General features: G+C 42.4%; 1 protein-coding gene across 1 annotated transcript in view; it reads left to right on the plus strand.

Moving 5' to 3' along the window:
- The first annotated feature begins 774 nt into the window (after nucleotides 1-774).
- LOC103177292 (serine/threonine-protein phosphatase 2A 55 kDa regulatory subunit B beta isoform) overlaps nucleotides 775-14,618 on the plus strand; it is a 174,380-nt gene continuing 160,536 nt past the window's right edge. The window contains exons 1-2 of the mRNA XM_042339870.1: nucleotides 775-831; nucleotides 949-1,029. Of these exons, the coding sequence (XP_042195804.1) occupies nucleotides 825-831; nucleotides 949-1,029 (88 nt within the window). The 5' untranslated portion in view covers nucleotides 775-824. The remainder of the gene's footprint in view (nucleotides 832-948; nucleotides 1,030-14,618) is intronic.

Here is a 14,618-nt window from a genome sequence, read left to right on the forward strand (position 1 = left end):
CATTTGGAAAACAATATCAACCGAAATAATTACGATCCTTCCAAAATATAAGAGTTACACAGGACGGAACTGTCCATTCAGCCCAAGAAATTTATACTCTTCACTTTTCCCTCAGAAATGTAGAAATTTACAGCACTATCAAGTCTGCACTGGCTCTTTCCCATATACGCACAAGATTTCCTCTTGAAATAAATCAAAACATTTCACCCACAAAATATAGTCAATTCACTTCAGTGTATCCAGTGAAGCAGTTTGAGACGTCGCGACAACGTGATAAGGCGCTTATATATCAAATGCTCTCTCCCCTCCCCCCACCATCTCTCCCCCCACTCTCTCCCCTCCCCCCAATATCTCTCCCCCCTCCCCCTCTCTCCTCCTCCTCCCTCCTTCTCCCCCCTTCTTTCTCCTCCCTCTCTTCTTCCCCCTCTCCCCCCTCTCTCTCTCTCCACCCTCTCCCCTCCCCCATCTCTCTCTCCTCCCCCTCTCTCTCTCCTCCCTCTCCCCCCCCCCTCTCTCTCTCCCTCCCTCTCTCTCTCTCTCCTTTCTCTCCTTCTCACCCAAAACATAATCCATCACAAAACTTTGAAGGTTCATTATCCCGAGGAACAATGGCTGCCGTTGCTAAGGAAGTGGAGACCCGTCGCCAAGAGAGCGCTGAGGACCGGCTCGTGCGCCGCCGCCATTGGCTGAGGTCAGCGGGGGCGGGGCCTGTGATTGACAGGAGCGGCTCGGGCTCGGGCTCCCGCTCCCTGTCCTCGAGCCGCCGCCGCCGCCGCCGGGGGGGGAGGGGGGAACCCGCTGCCCCGTCTCACACACACAGCGTGATGCCGGGTAAGCAAACCGCCGGCTCCTCTCCCTTTGTCAGAGCCGAGCGCGAGCGGCTGATGCCCTGACCCGCCGGCGCTGCTGACAGGAGTGAAGTCTCTGTGGCTTGTGCTTGTGTTGCAGGGTTTGGAGGCGGCGGCGGGAGCGACGTGCAGTGGTGCTTCTCTCAGGTTAAAGGAACTGTTGACGAGGACGTGTCAGAAGGTAAATAACCTCCAACCGCCCCCAACCCTCTCCCCCCAACCCGCTACCCCAACCCCCCCCAACCCTCTCCCCCCAAAACCCCCCCAACCCTCTCCCCAAACCCCCCCCAACCCTCTCCACCCTCCCCCCCCCCAACCCTCTCCCCCAACCCGCCTACCCCAACCCCCCCCCAACCCCCCTCCCCCCCCAACCCCTCCCCCCCCCCCAACCCTCTCCCCCACCCCCCCCACCCTCTCCCCCAACCCCCCCCAACCCTCTCCCCCAAACCCCCCCCAACCCTCTCCCCACCAAACGCCCCGAACCCTCTCCCTCGTCCCCCCCTCTCCTCCTCCTCTTTCTCTCCTATTTTATTTGTGGATGTATTTGTGCTGGAATAACCGCTCCGGCCATTAATTGTTTGTGTCCCCCCCCCCTCTCTCCCCCCCCTCTCTCCCCCCCCCTCACCCCCCCTCTCCGCCCCCCCCCCCCTCTCTCCCCCCCCCCTCTCTCCCCCCCCTCTCTCTCCCCCTCTCTCTCCCTCCCCCCTCTCCCCCTCTCCCCCCCCCCACACCCGGTGCAAACAGAAGACCGCTTGTGTGAACGAGTTTCCGTCTGTGTCATGAAGGACTGTGACCCATTGAATGGCAGCGTTGCATACAAATGATAAACCCGTGTTCCCGTTTGTTCATAGCAAATAATGCATCGCTTGTTATAGTTTTGCATCTCCACAGCTGCCAGGAACTTTTTTTGTAAAATCACAGCGGTGCTCCTGCAAGAGTTGGTCTGATCCGAGTTTACAAGCTTCGTCTCTTTTGTTCTTTTGCACACTTTTCAGACACAGTTTTCTTCACAAGACGCAGTTCTGCGGTGTCAGGAGAGAGGGAGTGCGAGGTGTGAGCGTGTGCCTGTCTGTCAACACGACATGGCCTCATGCTGTGCAGTGACAGGTTGTAAGCAGCTCGAGTCCCAGGTTACACAGCCACATGCTGTAATTCTGCATTGCTGTGGATTGTACACACTGTGTAGTATTTTCTGAACTTGAGGCTTGTAGCGATAAACTGGGGACAGGGCTTGTTACCAAAGCAACTGTCCGCACGCCCAACTTTGCCCATTTATCCACACACTGGCTCCTTTTCTGTAATCTGAGCAGTAGCAGTCGGTGCTTTTATTTCTAAATAATAACTTGAGGAATTCAGAAGTGGTTCACGAGAGTACAGTATTATCTGCAAATTCCTTGTGCCTTTTGTGAGTTGAGGAGTGGTCAGCCTTGTGTGTGACGGTCACCATGGTAGATCATCTTTGTGAGAGGGAGGGGGAAATTTTTTCACTGTTTGCAGCCTTGCTATTTGGCAAAGTTGGTTATGTTGCACAACCTTTATCGGGTAGTGCAAAATAGGGTGTTTTGTTTAACATGTATGATGTATAATGCATAATCACATTTTAGCCTATTTAATTTGATTTTTCGGTTGAGTGCAATATCTTGCACTTTTTTATTATGACGTCGTTTATGGTTTAATTATGTTTAAGAAAGTGAGATGTCAGATTTAATGGTCTTGGAGAGAAATCAAAGGTAGCTGTGAAATTTATGAATGGAAAGATTAACGAAAACCCGGTTAAATGTATGGAAACTCGTCAAGACTTCAAAACCTGTTGAACAACATTCCTTCCATTCTTTAAATTGACTGAAATTTGACAGCAGTATTTCTGCTAGATACTATCCGATTCAATTTCTCTCGCTTTTGGTGTGAGAACATTTCCAACTGCTGTGTATTCCATTAGCCACATTGAGGCAGTGGTTTAATGCTACATTCAATTGACTGATCACCAGAAATTAGTCATAAATATCATTGCGTATTTGTTGCTGAGGTGGCCTGGTTACGGTAATACTGTAGATCACCATTATAGCTACAACAACTTGCATTTATATAATGTCTTTCATGTGGGTAGCATTTTGGAACATTTAACAGTGGTGGAGCTTGATGCCTTGCCAGGGAGAGAGGGGGGGTGACAGTAAGTATGGTCAAAGAGGAAGGTCTTCAGATGTGATCTAAACATGAGCAAGGAAGGGTAAGGCAGTGGAATTGAGGCAGAGAGTTCCAGTGTTTTGGGAGTAGAGGCTGAAAACATGGCTGACAATGGTGGAGCAGAGGAGACAAGTGACGTGTAAAAAACTGAGCAGTGTTATCACTTGATGCAATCACCAGTTAGTGCTACCTTATTCACGCCAACAGGAGAAGGATATCTGGCTCCATCTTCATTTTAAAACAATCACCAGCAGGCAAGAAACTAAAATGGTAGACATTTTGAAGCGTCAATGGAGCCAATGTGTGCAATGTGAACTTTTTAGTAAAGAAATGTCAGGGTTCACACCCCATTACTAAGCGCATTGTAACAGGGTTCTACTGTAACTTGCTGCACTGCTCGAGTACCATGGGATGCTCAGTGATAATCCAAAGTGGCAGGAGCTGGTAACTTCTGGTAACTCAACCATGGCTTATGTTGTCTCTACAACATAAATCATCATGCTGTCCGTGATCCTCCATATTTATTTATATATTTATACGTATGCCTAACTCACCACTCCAGTCATTGAGCCCTTTTCCCTTGGAGTGATGAGTTACCAGGAGTTTACTGTATATCTTTTTGTGTCAAGGTGGAAGACATTCCAAATTCCAAAATAACTTTGGAGATTACAACAAATGTAAAACATTTGCATAATTATGCACATTATGAAACTTTACAACCAGGTCAAATTGTGAACCTCTGATTCCTACACCTGACATTGAATCAGACTTTGAAGAGCTTTCTGGATTGAGATTAATAGTTACCTGTATGGTTTAATGTATTTATAGTTTACACCAAAAATATATGTTTTGGGTAGTTGTGAATGACTGAAAATGGTGTGAACTCTGTAAGTCAATGTCATAAATATTTTCCATCATTTGCAGCACTGCATTGCATTCTGTTTTATCGCTAGCTCTTTTGAAAAGCCTTTTACTTTTGATGGACTTGTAGTCCATGGTGTTGTGCAGTGCTGTATGGCAGTGTGATACCATTTCCAATGCTAATCTGTCGGTTTAAGTGTGTGCTGCACAGACCTATTCATGCTCATGTAAGAGAGAAAGTGAGATATTGGTGATAAGTGGTAAGAGTGACATTTGATGAGTTTTGTACAGGTTACTTCCGCAGCATGTGAACTGTTTGAGAGAAATTCAAAAATCAAAGCAAAAAGTTTCCTCTAAACACCGGAGGGCCGATGGTTCTCATGATCTTAGAGTTGAGACCATTTTCTTAAAAATTAAGGTGGAGCAGATTTCTGGAAAATTCTTAAATTCAGTCTTAATTTGGAAATTGCTTTCTGCAGTTTACGTGATGGAATGAGTTCTCTTGGCTAGAACTTAGCATTAGGAATTAAATGAGCATAGGCAGTGTTTACCTAGTTTTTAGTATTCTTTCTCAGTTTGTTTTTCTCAAACAGCCATGAAGAGAAAGGCCAATTTTATTTGGGGGAATCTGGTGATCAAGAACCCTATCTATCTGCCAGTTTTCTCTAGTGATTAAACGTGGGATTCTACAAATTTTTATGATTCAGTAGCATCTCATGTTTACACAAAGAGCCATTGGGGAGATGCACAGTAACATAATGCACTGTGATGTGTTGGAGGACTGCAAAGCACTCTAGTATTGAATTTACAACTGCAGGATCCCAGTCTCTGCTTATAGTTTGCCAGTCTCATTCCTGCATGTATTTTCTTTTTGGAGAGCGAGTTCATTTTCACTGCTAAAACACACTTCCCAGTAGGTCAACTGGAAAGAAGATAATAATAATAATAATCCTTGCATTTGATGTAGCGCTTTTCACGTCGGGAGGACGTCCCAAAGCGCTTCACAGAACACACTGTAAAGTGAATTGACTGTATATTTGTGGGCGAACGCGGCAGCCAATTGCGCACAGCAATGTCCCACAAACAGTCGTAGATTTAAAACGACCAATTTATTATTTTGGGTTTTGGAGGTATTATTATAGGCTCTGTGTGGAGTAAGGAAACTTGCCCAAGGTTTCGCCCTCTGCCTGGAATTGAACTCAGGTCTCTCACTTGCAAAGCGAGTGCTCTAACCACTTAGCTACAGGACTCCACCAAGATCAGCCTGACGGAGCAGGACAAGTATGTGTGGGGCAGCATAAGGGATACAAATTTGCTTATTAATACATTGAACAATTATGTTGGAAGACGATTGATGAAATGTGGGTGGAGTAATATAGAGCGCCTTGTCAATTTGGCTTTATTTGAGAAAATGTCAATGAAGACAAATGACTACAACAAGGGAAGCTGTAATTTTCCTAATTGTTGACACCCTTAATAGTTGGCACAATAAAATATTACAAATAAAATACTATAAATATGCCAATTAACTTTATAAATTCAAATTGCAATTATTTTTCGAATAGTGTCATGGTATCATTAATGTTTACCAAACAGGCACGCAGAACCTTGGTTTAGCATCTGATCTGAAGGTCTGCCCCTCTGAAAAGGCATCTATCCTCACACATATCAGCTTGTTTCTCGCTTCTGAGTCAAAGATTGTGAGTTCAAATCCCACGTTGGGTCTTGAACTGACATAGAGTAAGATGACACTCCATTGCAATGGTGTAGTTATGTTGCATTGTTGGGGGTACCGTCTTTCGGACGGCATCTCCAACAATGTTAACCCGAGGTCCCATCTGCCTGTTCAGGTGGAAGTTAAAGATACCATGGCACGATTTGAAAACAAGGGAGTTTCTCTCGGTGTCCTGGCCAACATTCCCCCCCAAATTAAATTGGTCATTCATTTCTTTGCTGTCCGTGGGACTTTAGTGTGCACAATTGTGCTGCTGCGTTTGCCTACAAATACACAGTCACTCCATTTCATAGGTAATCCATTTCACAGGTGAGAGGGCTATCAATTGATCCAGACAGTAAGTCAATTTGTAAGACCTGCAAGTCCTGTATCGCCTAAACTGGTGAGAGCAGATGAATGACCAGCTCTGAAGCCTTTGGTAACATTGTTCTCAATATTTCTTTTTGGTCAGCTAGGGTGTCTGACACATGTGGAAACCCATCAACATGCTTAAGAATATCCAAACCAAATTGAGAATCTCATGCATCCGACCTACATGTGGAAATTCCAGAGATATCTCAACTGACCATTAGGAGCTATACGTTTGCTGCAGATAACCCTTACTCCATTGTCTTTATTAGCTTCTCCTACTGCAAGGATGTAACCAATTAACTACTCGTTACAGGAATAAGACTGACGACTATGGGGTAGAAGGGCTATTGAAGTACGTGCTTCAGGAGGTTATACCACTATTGTTCTGCTGCACCCATTTCTCCTACACCCCAAATACCCCCCAACATCCCTGAATTTTACATGTCTCAGTAGGAAGCTTTTGCACCATTAATCAAACTACATTGAAGTCCTGCTTTATTTGGATCATGAGCAGGAAGAAATAGCTCAAGCTCAAAGTGAACTATATGCCCCATCACCAGCTCAAGCCTGAAAATTAAATTGAGTAAGCTCTCATCCATACCTTTCTTACCTCCAGATCTTCTTTTGCTAATGCTTTCCTCACCAGTCTTCCCAGCTCAATCCTCCCATTACAGCATCAAAATGTTTTTGAAATGAGTCCAATATCCTGGCAACCCATTCCAGTTGTTAATTACCCTGTGGGTAAAGACATACTTCCTGTTGTCTGTCCTGAAACTGCTCTTTGTTACCCTGACTTAGCTGAAAGTGTGATAATGAAATTGTGCTCAGCCCATTCTTCTAACCATGGTGAATCATCATTCTCAGCACTGCTTCCTGCGTCTGGTAGCCTCCTTATGTCATGGAATCCAGATCTGTATGCAATACTCCAGGTATGGAGCTTGACTGCTAGTGATCTAAACTGATTTAGCGGTCGCTCAACATCCTGTTTATCACCTTTGTAGTTTGTCGGGTTGAGCACGAGCCAATTGACATCCATAGATCCTTTCTAGCTTCCTCCTTTGCAAATTTTACCCATATGCAGACTACTGTGCCTCCTATATTGACTTCCTATATGCAGTACCTTGCATTTAGCTATATTAAACTTCACTTTCCAGTCGCCAGCCATGTACAGACCCTATAATGCTCTCTAAGACTTTTGCTGCCTCTTTTGATTACAGTTCCCCCCCACCCCCCACACACAAATTTGGTGTCATAAGCTCCTTGCACTGAGTTAACAAATTCAAATCAATGAATGTATGCAATGAACAGAAGGGGGTCTCTTTATAAACCCTGGTACCACTTAAATTCTGTTGTTATTGACTTAGACTGTGGAGTTAACGCCTTTTACATGAATGATAGTTTGTAACTAGTTAATTAACCAAGTAAGTACATTTTATGGTTTGCTTAATAAAATTGTGTAATAATCTGGCCAGTGGAGACTCCCATTATATCAATACATCTGCTGAGAATTAATGTTGACTTGGCTCCACTGTAGCTAATTTAGGAGATGAAACTGAAACGCTGATTTTGCCAGAAGATTTTTAATCTCGGGATCTTCTAACTATTATTGACCTGAATAAACTGAGCCGTCACATCAATTAAAGTTAAACTTGAGCTTTGAAGTGTATTAGCACATCATTAGTAGGTTTTCGTGCAGCTGCGCTACTGTCTGGTAACCAAACTCAGGTCAAGTATTTTACCTCAAGGAGCAATCGTGGCTTCTGTTACATCTAATGGGGTTGTGACCTTGTAACTATTGGTCCACCCAAGTGCTTTGCAGCAGATTAGGTTTTTCACACTCGTGTAAGTCATCTTGGGTGACGTTTTGTTGATGTTTATTTTCTAATATAGAATTTTTTGTTTTTTGGTGGGGGGAGAATGGCACATTTAAATTATGACATCACATAATTGCTTCTTTGTTGTGCAGTTGTAATGCAATAGATAGTTTGATGGATTAATGTATGGGGAAAGAAATAGATGCTGAAATTTGTCATTGTACTGAAGATAGTCTGTAAATAATTAATGCTCTGTACTGAAGAGTTACATTCTTAGTTTTCTATTATGCTACAGGCATAGTCATGAGGTTTATTATTGTGTGTGGATGGGAAGGCCTGTGTTGTTTGAGGTCACAATTGATTTTAGTACAAAGTTTCTTGAATACTCTGGTTAATAATGCATTCATTGAGAGTGGGAAACGCCTGTGTGTGGAATGTATTGTGAGATGGTATCATTACATTTGAAAGTGTGAAACCCGCACTAGGTTAATGTTCCATAGGTAATAGAAGCTAAATGCTGACGGTAACTGGAATTATGGTCCTGATTGTAACAAAAGCCAGCAATGAGGAGGGGTTAAATTTGCCACTGTTGTAATTGTAAAAATGCAAAGGGCATGGTGAAAAATAAATAAAAAGTTGAAGTTTCTATCGTTAGTGGACAAATGGATGAAGTACAGAATGCTGTCATGCTTGTCTGACAGCAGCTTCTTAAAGCCATTACTTAAGGACCTCCATTGTTTTACATAAGACTCATAGTGTAATGAAATCATTTTGTTCCTTGTGGGCTCGGTGGTTCTTCAGAGGAACAATAAAAAATAATAAAGTTGGTCTGCGCTTCTATTAGGCATTCTTTCTTCAGTGTGCTTTTCTATTTTATTTCCTTGATAATAATCCATCTGAAGTTGGTATTACTTTTCTACTCATAAGAATAGGCTATTGAAATACATATCTCTTGGTGAGAATTTGAACACTAGTTCGCACAGCAGGATATTTTCTGCAGGCATTTTCCATTAATCTTCTTCCCACACCCACCTTGCTCACTTCTTTAGTTGTGAGATTTGAACTTTGTGGTGTAATCAATCACATTAACAGGTGGGCACTGTTTGGTGATTTATCCTCAGTCTCTACTGTGGTCTTGCTACGAATTAGTCTACACAAATTTCAGGCCAATTGCTTGTGAGTTTGAAGGCTGTGGGTTCAAGATTTGAACTCACAAATCTAGAATGATACTCCGATACATTACTGGGAATGCAATGTATTGTTGGAGGTGCCATCCATCAGGTGAGAGAGTAACAGGTTTTGTGTGCTTGTGGATGTTAAAGATCCAGTGTCGCTATTTGAAAAGGGAAGGGAGTTTCGCCCTGTGTCAAGAGTCCCGGAAATAAAATTGGTTACCCACTTCAGGACTGCTTGGTGACATTACTGTGTGCAGATTGGCTTCTGTGTTCACCTACAAAATACACAGCCACCACATTTTACAGTATATCCTGTGAAGTGTGTTGAACCATTCTCATGTTGGGAAAGGCACTATATCAATTGTAACCTTTGCATCATTTTAAAATGCAATTTAGATGATCAAATCAGAGCTGGACAAGTTGATGAAAAACAGGTATCATTGTTTACTGTATATGAACCTATCTGACTCGACCTTTGCAGAGATTAAAATATTGATTTGAAAAATCGAAATATAATTGGCCTTTCCTTATTGGCTAATCTACTTAGTCATTAAAATTAAATTTTAATATTGTTAAGCATCCATCTGACATCAATTACTACTAAACTGATGGGAGAACTGTTCGAGTCTAACTACTAAATGGTCATGAAATTCTAGTTGCAATAACCTGTCTCTTAGTGGATTCGCGGAGCAACATTTTTACTTTGGGGAAGTATTTTTAGAGACAAAGCTGATCAAATAAAGACTGTTGTTCTGTGTATGTAACTATCTTTGCCAGTGTTAGGGAATAGCTTTGTTCTTGTGGTGTAGGCAGTGTGATGTATTTCTCCTGGGAGCCCTTTTCTCATTTACAATAATTTCTTCCCAAATTCCGGATGCATTTAAACTACTCACTCCCTTACCCCCTGCTGCACATCAAATGACTCCAATTTCTACATGATTTGTGGTTTCACATATTGGAAACCAGTACTCTTGTTTTGTGCTTATTCAACAATTCCCCAAAGCTAGTTTCTTCCCAATTCCCATGTGGTCTCTTTATAACGTACTTCTTTATGGCACTGACTTGTTTAAATGTGTTATTACAGAGGTTGGGATTTTATGAATCTCAACCAATGTGGTCTAATAAGGCTTAATTTTCTGTTGTTCAAACCTTATCTTTAGTGGTTAATAATTTTTTCTAGTTTTTTTGCTTGTGTTTGGTTATAAAGGAGTACAAATCATGTTGCTTGTTCTTCAAACTGGCCAGAGTTATCTACTGGCTGGAGTCACCTATGGGTACCTGTAATAATTAAGCCAAATGATAGAATAGAGGTGAGCATTGCATAACTATCCAGGAGAGAACAGGAGAGGATGGAGAAGGAAGAGAGTGCATTTATCTGTAAACGCATACATACACACACAACCATTTCCTTATCATCTTTTCACATATTCTCTCAATATTTAAAAATGTTAGTTATTTTTAGTTTAAACTTCAAAATCTTACTGTATCAGAGAATCGAATTCAAGATCCTCACCCTCAACTACAAGGCCATTCACGGCCTTGCTCCCTCCTACCTCTCCGACCTACTATCCCCCTACTTACCTGCCCGTACCCTCCGTTCCTCTGGCTCCGGTCTGCTCCACATCCCCCGCCCCAACCGCCCTACCATCGGTGGTCGGGCCTTCAGCCTCTCAGCCCCGAGGCTCTGGAACTCCATCGCCCAGTGCCTTCGCCGCTTCCTCCCTTTCCTCCTTCAAGGCCGGTCTCAAGACCGTTCTCTTCGACCGTGCCTTCAGCTCCCCTCTCGACTCTCTACCCCCTCCTCGCTCCCTCCCTTCCCTCCCCTCACCCTGACCATTTCCCCCCTGCTCGGGTCCCGACCCAATTGTCCAACGCCTTGGGACGTCCTCCTGACGTGAAAGGTCCTCTATAAATGAAATCTTGTTGTTGTTGTTGTATTGAAAAAATAGTCAAGCCCTAAATTACCCCAGTAAATCTGACTGAATAGGCATGATTCTTAAGTCAGTGAAATGGTGAGCTGATGATGATAATAATAATAATCCTTGCATATGATACAGTGCCTTATGTCGTTAAGTCGTGATGTATTGAGGTAATTGTGATGTAATTGAATCGACCTTCAGGCTGCATGCGATTGATTTGTAAGGTGCATTGTTTCTATTGTAACTTCACATCCTTGATATTTAAATACTGAGATGCTGCTGTGATGTCTTATGCTGTTTCTGTAGTTTGGGACTTTGAAATGATTTGTCCTGAGGCATAAACTGCCCCAAAAGAACAGCACTGTATATGTAGCTGACAAATCAATATTGTGTGTAACATTTATATTTCACCCTATTCATTATTCATTATATGTATTTGGGAGAGCAGAATTCTCAAATAATACCACACTTTATATTTGACAAACAACATTGCATCTGTCTTAACTACTGCTGAGAATTCTGTACCATGTCCTAATCTGGTTATCCTAATAATAATAATGCTAACATTTGATATAGCTCCTTAAAACGTCGTCAAAACGTCTTAAAGCATTTCGCAGGGTATACTGTAAAGTGGAGTGACTGTGTATTTTGTTGTGAAACATGATAGCCAATTGCACACAGCAGTATTGCACACAAACAATCGTGGATTAAGCGACCAACATTTTTTTTTGGAGGATTTATTACTCCTGGAAAGCTATCCACCAATCGACTAACAACTGGTTTACTACTTACTGCTCGGTAAACGGAGGTGAGTGGAGTAAGGAAACTTGCCTAACGTTTCGCCCCACTCAGGAATCGAACCCGGGTCCTTTCGCTTGCGAGGCGAGGCTGCTAACCACTATGCTATGGGACTCCACAATAATAATGATCCTTGCATTTGATATAGTGTCTTATCACGTCTTTGAGACATCTCAAAGCACTTCACAGAATATACTGTAAAGTGAATTGACTGTATAATTTTTGTGGGCCAAATGCGGCAGCCAATTGCGTACAGCAGTGTCCCACAAGCAGTTTGTGGATTGAGTGACAAAATGGTTATTATTATTATTTAAGGGATTATTCCCGGAAAAGCAATCCGTCAATTGACTAACAACCAGGTTCCTATTTACTGTTAGGTAAACAAAGGTGCGTGGAATAAGGAAACTTGGCCAATGTTTCGCCCTGCCCGGGAATCGAACCCGAGTCTTCTCGCTTGTGAGGCGAGTGCTCTGACCGCTGAGCTCCACAATCCTAATCATTAGTTTGTAATGGGCAGCTGAGGGAAACGCGGCAGCCATCAAATAAACAGCCAAAGTCGTTGCATCAAAAAGAAAATTGGCCTTTTTTTTACAATGTCTCATCAAGTCAAAAGTGTTGCAAAGTACTTCACAGAAATTACTGTCAAATTTGTTGGCTCTTTTTTAGACAAAGGTAGTGCTCATATTGGGCACAGAAAGCCCCCCCCACCCACCCCAATACCACCCCACAAACATCCTTCGCCAATTTAACTGGAGGATTGTTGGCCAGGACGCTGGGAGAAATTCCCTCTTTTTGAATAACATAATGTATTCTTTAATAGCCATCTGAAGTGCAGGTAGATAGGACTTTAGTTTGATGTTGCATCTGAAGGCAAACATCTCTGCCAATGCCGCAGTCCCCACATTCTCAAGTACAACCTATAACAAATATTAGTATTGTCCAGTGTTTGCGTTCACACCAAGAAGCTACAAACTGCAGTGTGACTCCGGTATATAGATGGTAAATTCTGGTTGAAGATTTTCAAACTTTTCAGCTTTTTATTCAGTATTTAATTAAATTTTCTGCTTCAATTCCTTTCTTGCCCCATGGATGTATTCGCTTTTTGTTGTACATCTAAAGTACATATAAAGTTAACCCTTGATCTTGGGTTAACTCTTGTTATGTTACATGCTTCTAAATTTAAAGGAAAACATATTTATGAGAGCATTACACATGTGTTATTTTTGTTTTTCTAAAGTCAGCTTTCAATCCTTTTCCTAATAAGCGAAGGCTGATATTAAAATAAATTTATAGTAATGAGCAGTCAAGTGGACTGAGTCAACCTGTAACTGAATGTGGGAGGCAGAGGAGCACCATTGGGAACTGACCTCATCCTTCTTGCTTTTAAATAGCATTCTTACAGCTTGTTGTCTGACTGCTGTTACTATTGAGAGTTTGTTTATCTAAGTAAAATAAGGAACAGCAAAGTAAGTCCATTCTTGTGAGTTTAAAATAATCTAAACCAAATTTCCCTTTTCAAATGTTAATTAAAATTGTGTTCCTCCAATGGCGTAGTCAGTAAAGGTGCCACCTACTGCAGCATTAAACTGTAGAGACTAGAAGCTAACAATTTTTGGATTTATATAGCACCCTTCACATGGGGTATTTTCTTGGAGCGTTCATTTGGTCGGATCTCAGATTGTATTTTATTTGCTGAGCTCTGTTGGGATGCTTGTAGTCATAGAGGGGGTTTGATGCGCAGGATGAGGGAGAGGGAAAATTAGCCAGATTAGCAAGACTTTCGCTACCTACAGTTCTTCCTAGATTGCAAGTTTAACTGACTTGTAGCGATTCTGTAAATTGCTTATTAATTGTTTGGCAGATTGCTTTCCGTGGGTAATAATCCCTCAAATAAAATATATTCACTCAATCCATGACTGTTTGTGGCATTCTGCACAATTGGTTGCTGTGTTTCGCCCACAAAATACAGTCACTACACTTTATTCTGTGAAGCGCTTTGAAATGTCTCAATGACGTGATAAGGCGCTATATTAAATGCAAGGAATATTATTATTATTAAATCTAGGTCATGCATCTTTACTAGGAACTGAAGGGTCCTGGTGCATGCTCCTGAGGTACCCAAATCAATATCCCTCTCCCTATCCTAACATTTGGACATACCACTATTATTACTTATGCTTTTTCTCCATCTCTTACCAATCCATGTCCATTTCTTACCCTAGATGCTGACTTGGCACTGAAGCCTCAGCAGCAGCACTGCTTCGATGATTTTACAGAATTGCTGATGAGATTGGACTGTGGGCAGGGTAGTTGTGTAAAATGAATAAGACATCAGCGACCAAGAATTGAGTTTTAAATGAGTTGTACTAAAATAAGCTTTCAAAAATATCCCCATGAAGTAATGCAAAAGGGCGTATTGTGCATGAAGAGTGATCTGTTGTGTGCAATTACTGCCCCTGAACCAGGTAATCTCTGCAGAAAGAACTATGATTACATTGGTGTGTCTAGGCCAAAGCCATTCAGTGTCGTGTACAGCTTCAAATCCAAGAAAAGTGTGGACAGCACGTGAGAAAGGAAATTAAACCCCACAGAAGAATCACTAATTGTAGTTTGTCTGTTTTGGAGAGCAACTTGCTTATTTTGGTTTTAAAGTGAAACCTCTTAATAAAAAAAAGCTTGTATTTGATATGGGCAGGTGGGACCTTGGTTTAACATCTCACCCGAAGGGTGGCACCTCCAGCAATGCAACGCTTCTCCAGCACTACATTGGCGTCAGCCTGGCTGTGAGTTCAAAGTTCCAAGGTGTGGCTTGAACCCACAACCTTCTGACTGAGGCGAGAGAGCTTTCAACTGAACCAGACCGACCCCTGGTAGATTTGAATACAGACAAACCCTGGCTAGCTGGATAACTGAGGAGGGAGATCTAGCCCGGC

Source organism: Callorhinchus milii, unplaced genomic scaffold (assembly GCF_018977255.1).
Source record: "Callorhinchus milii isolate IMCB2004 unplaced genomic scaffold, IMCB_Cmil_1.0 Scaffold13, whole genome shotgun sequence".
Lineage (NCBI taxonomy): Eukaryota > Metazoa > Chordata > Chondrichthyes > Chimaeriformes > Callorhinchidae > Callorhinchus > Callorhinchus milii.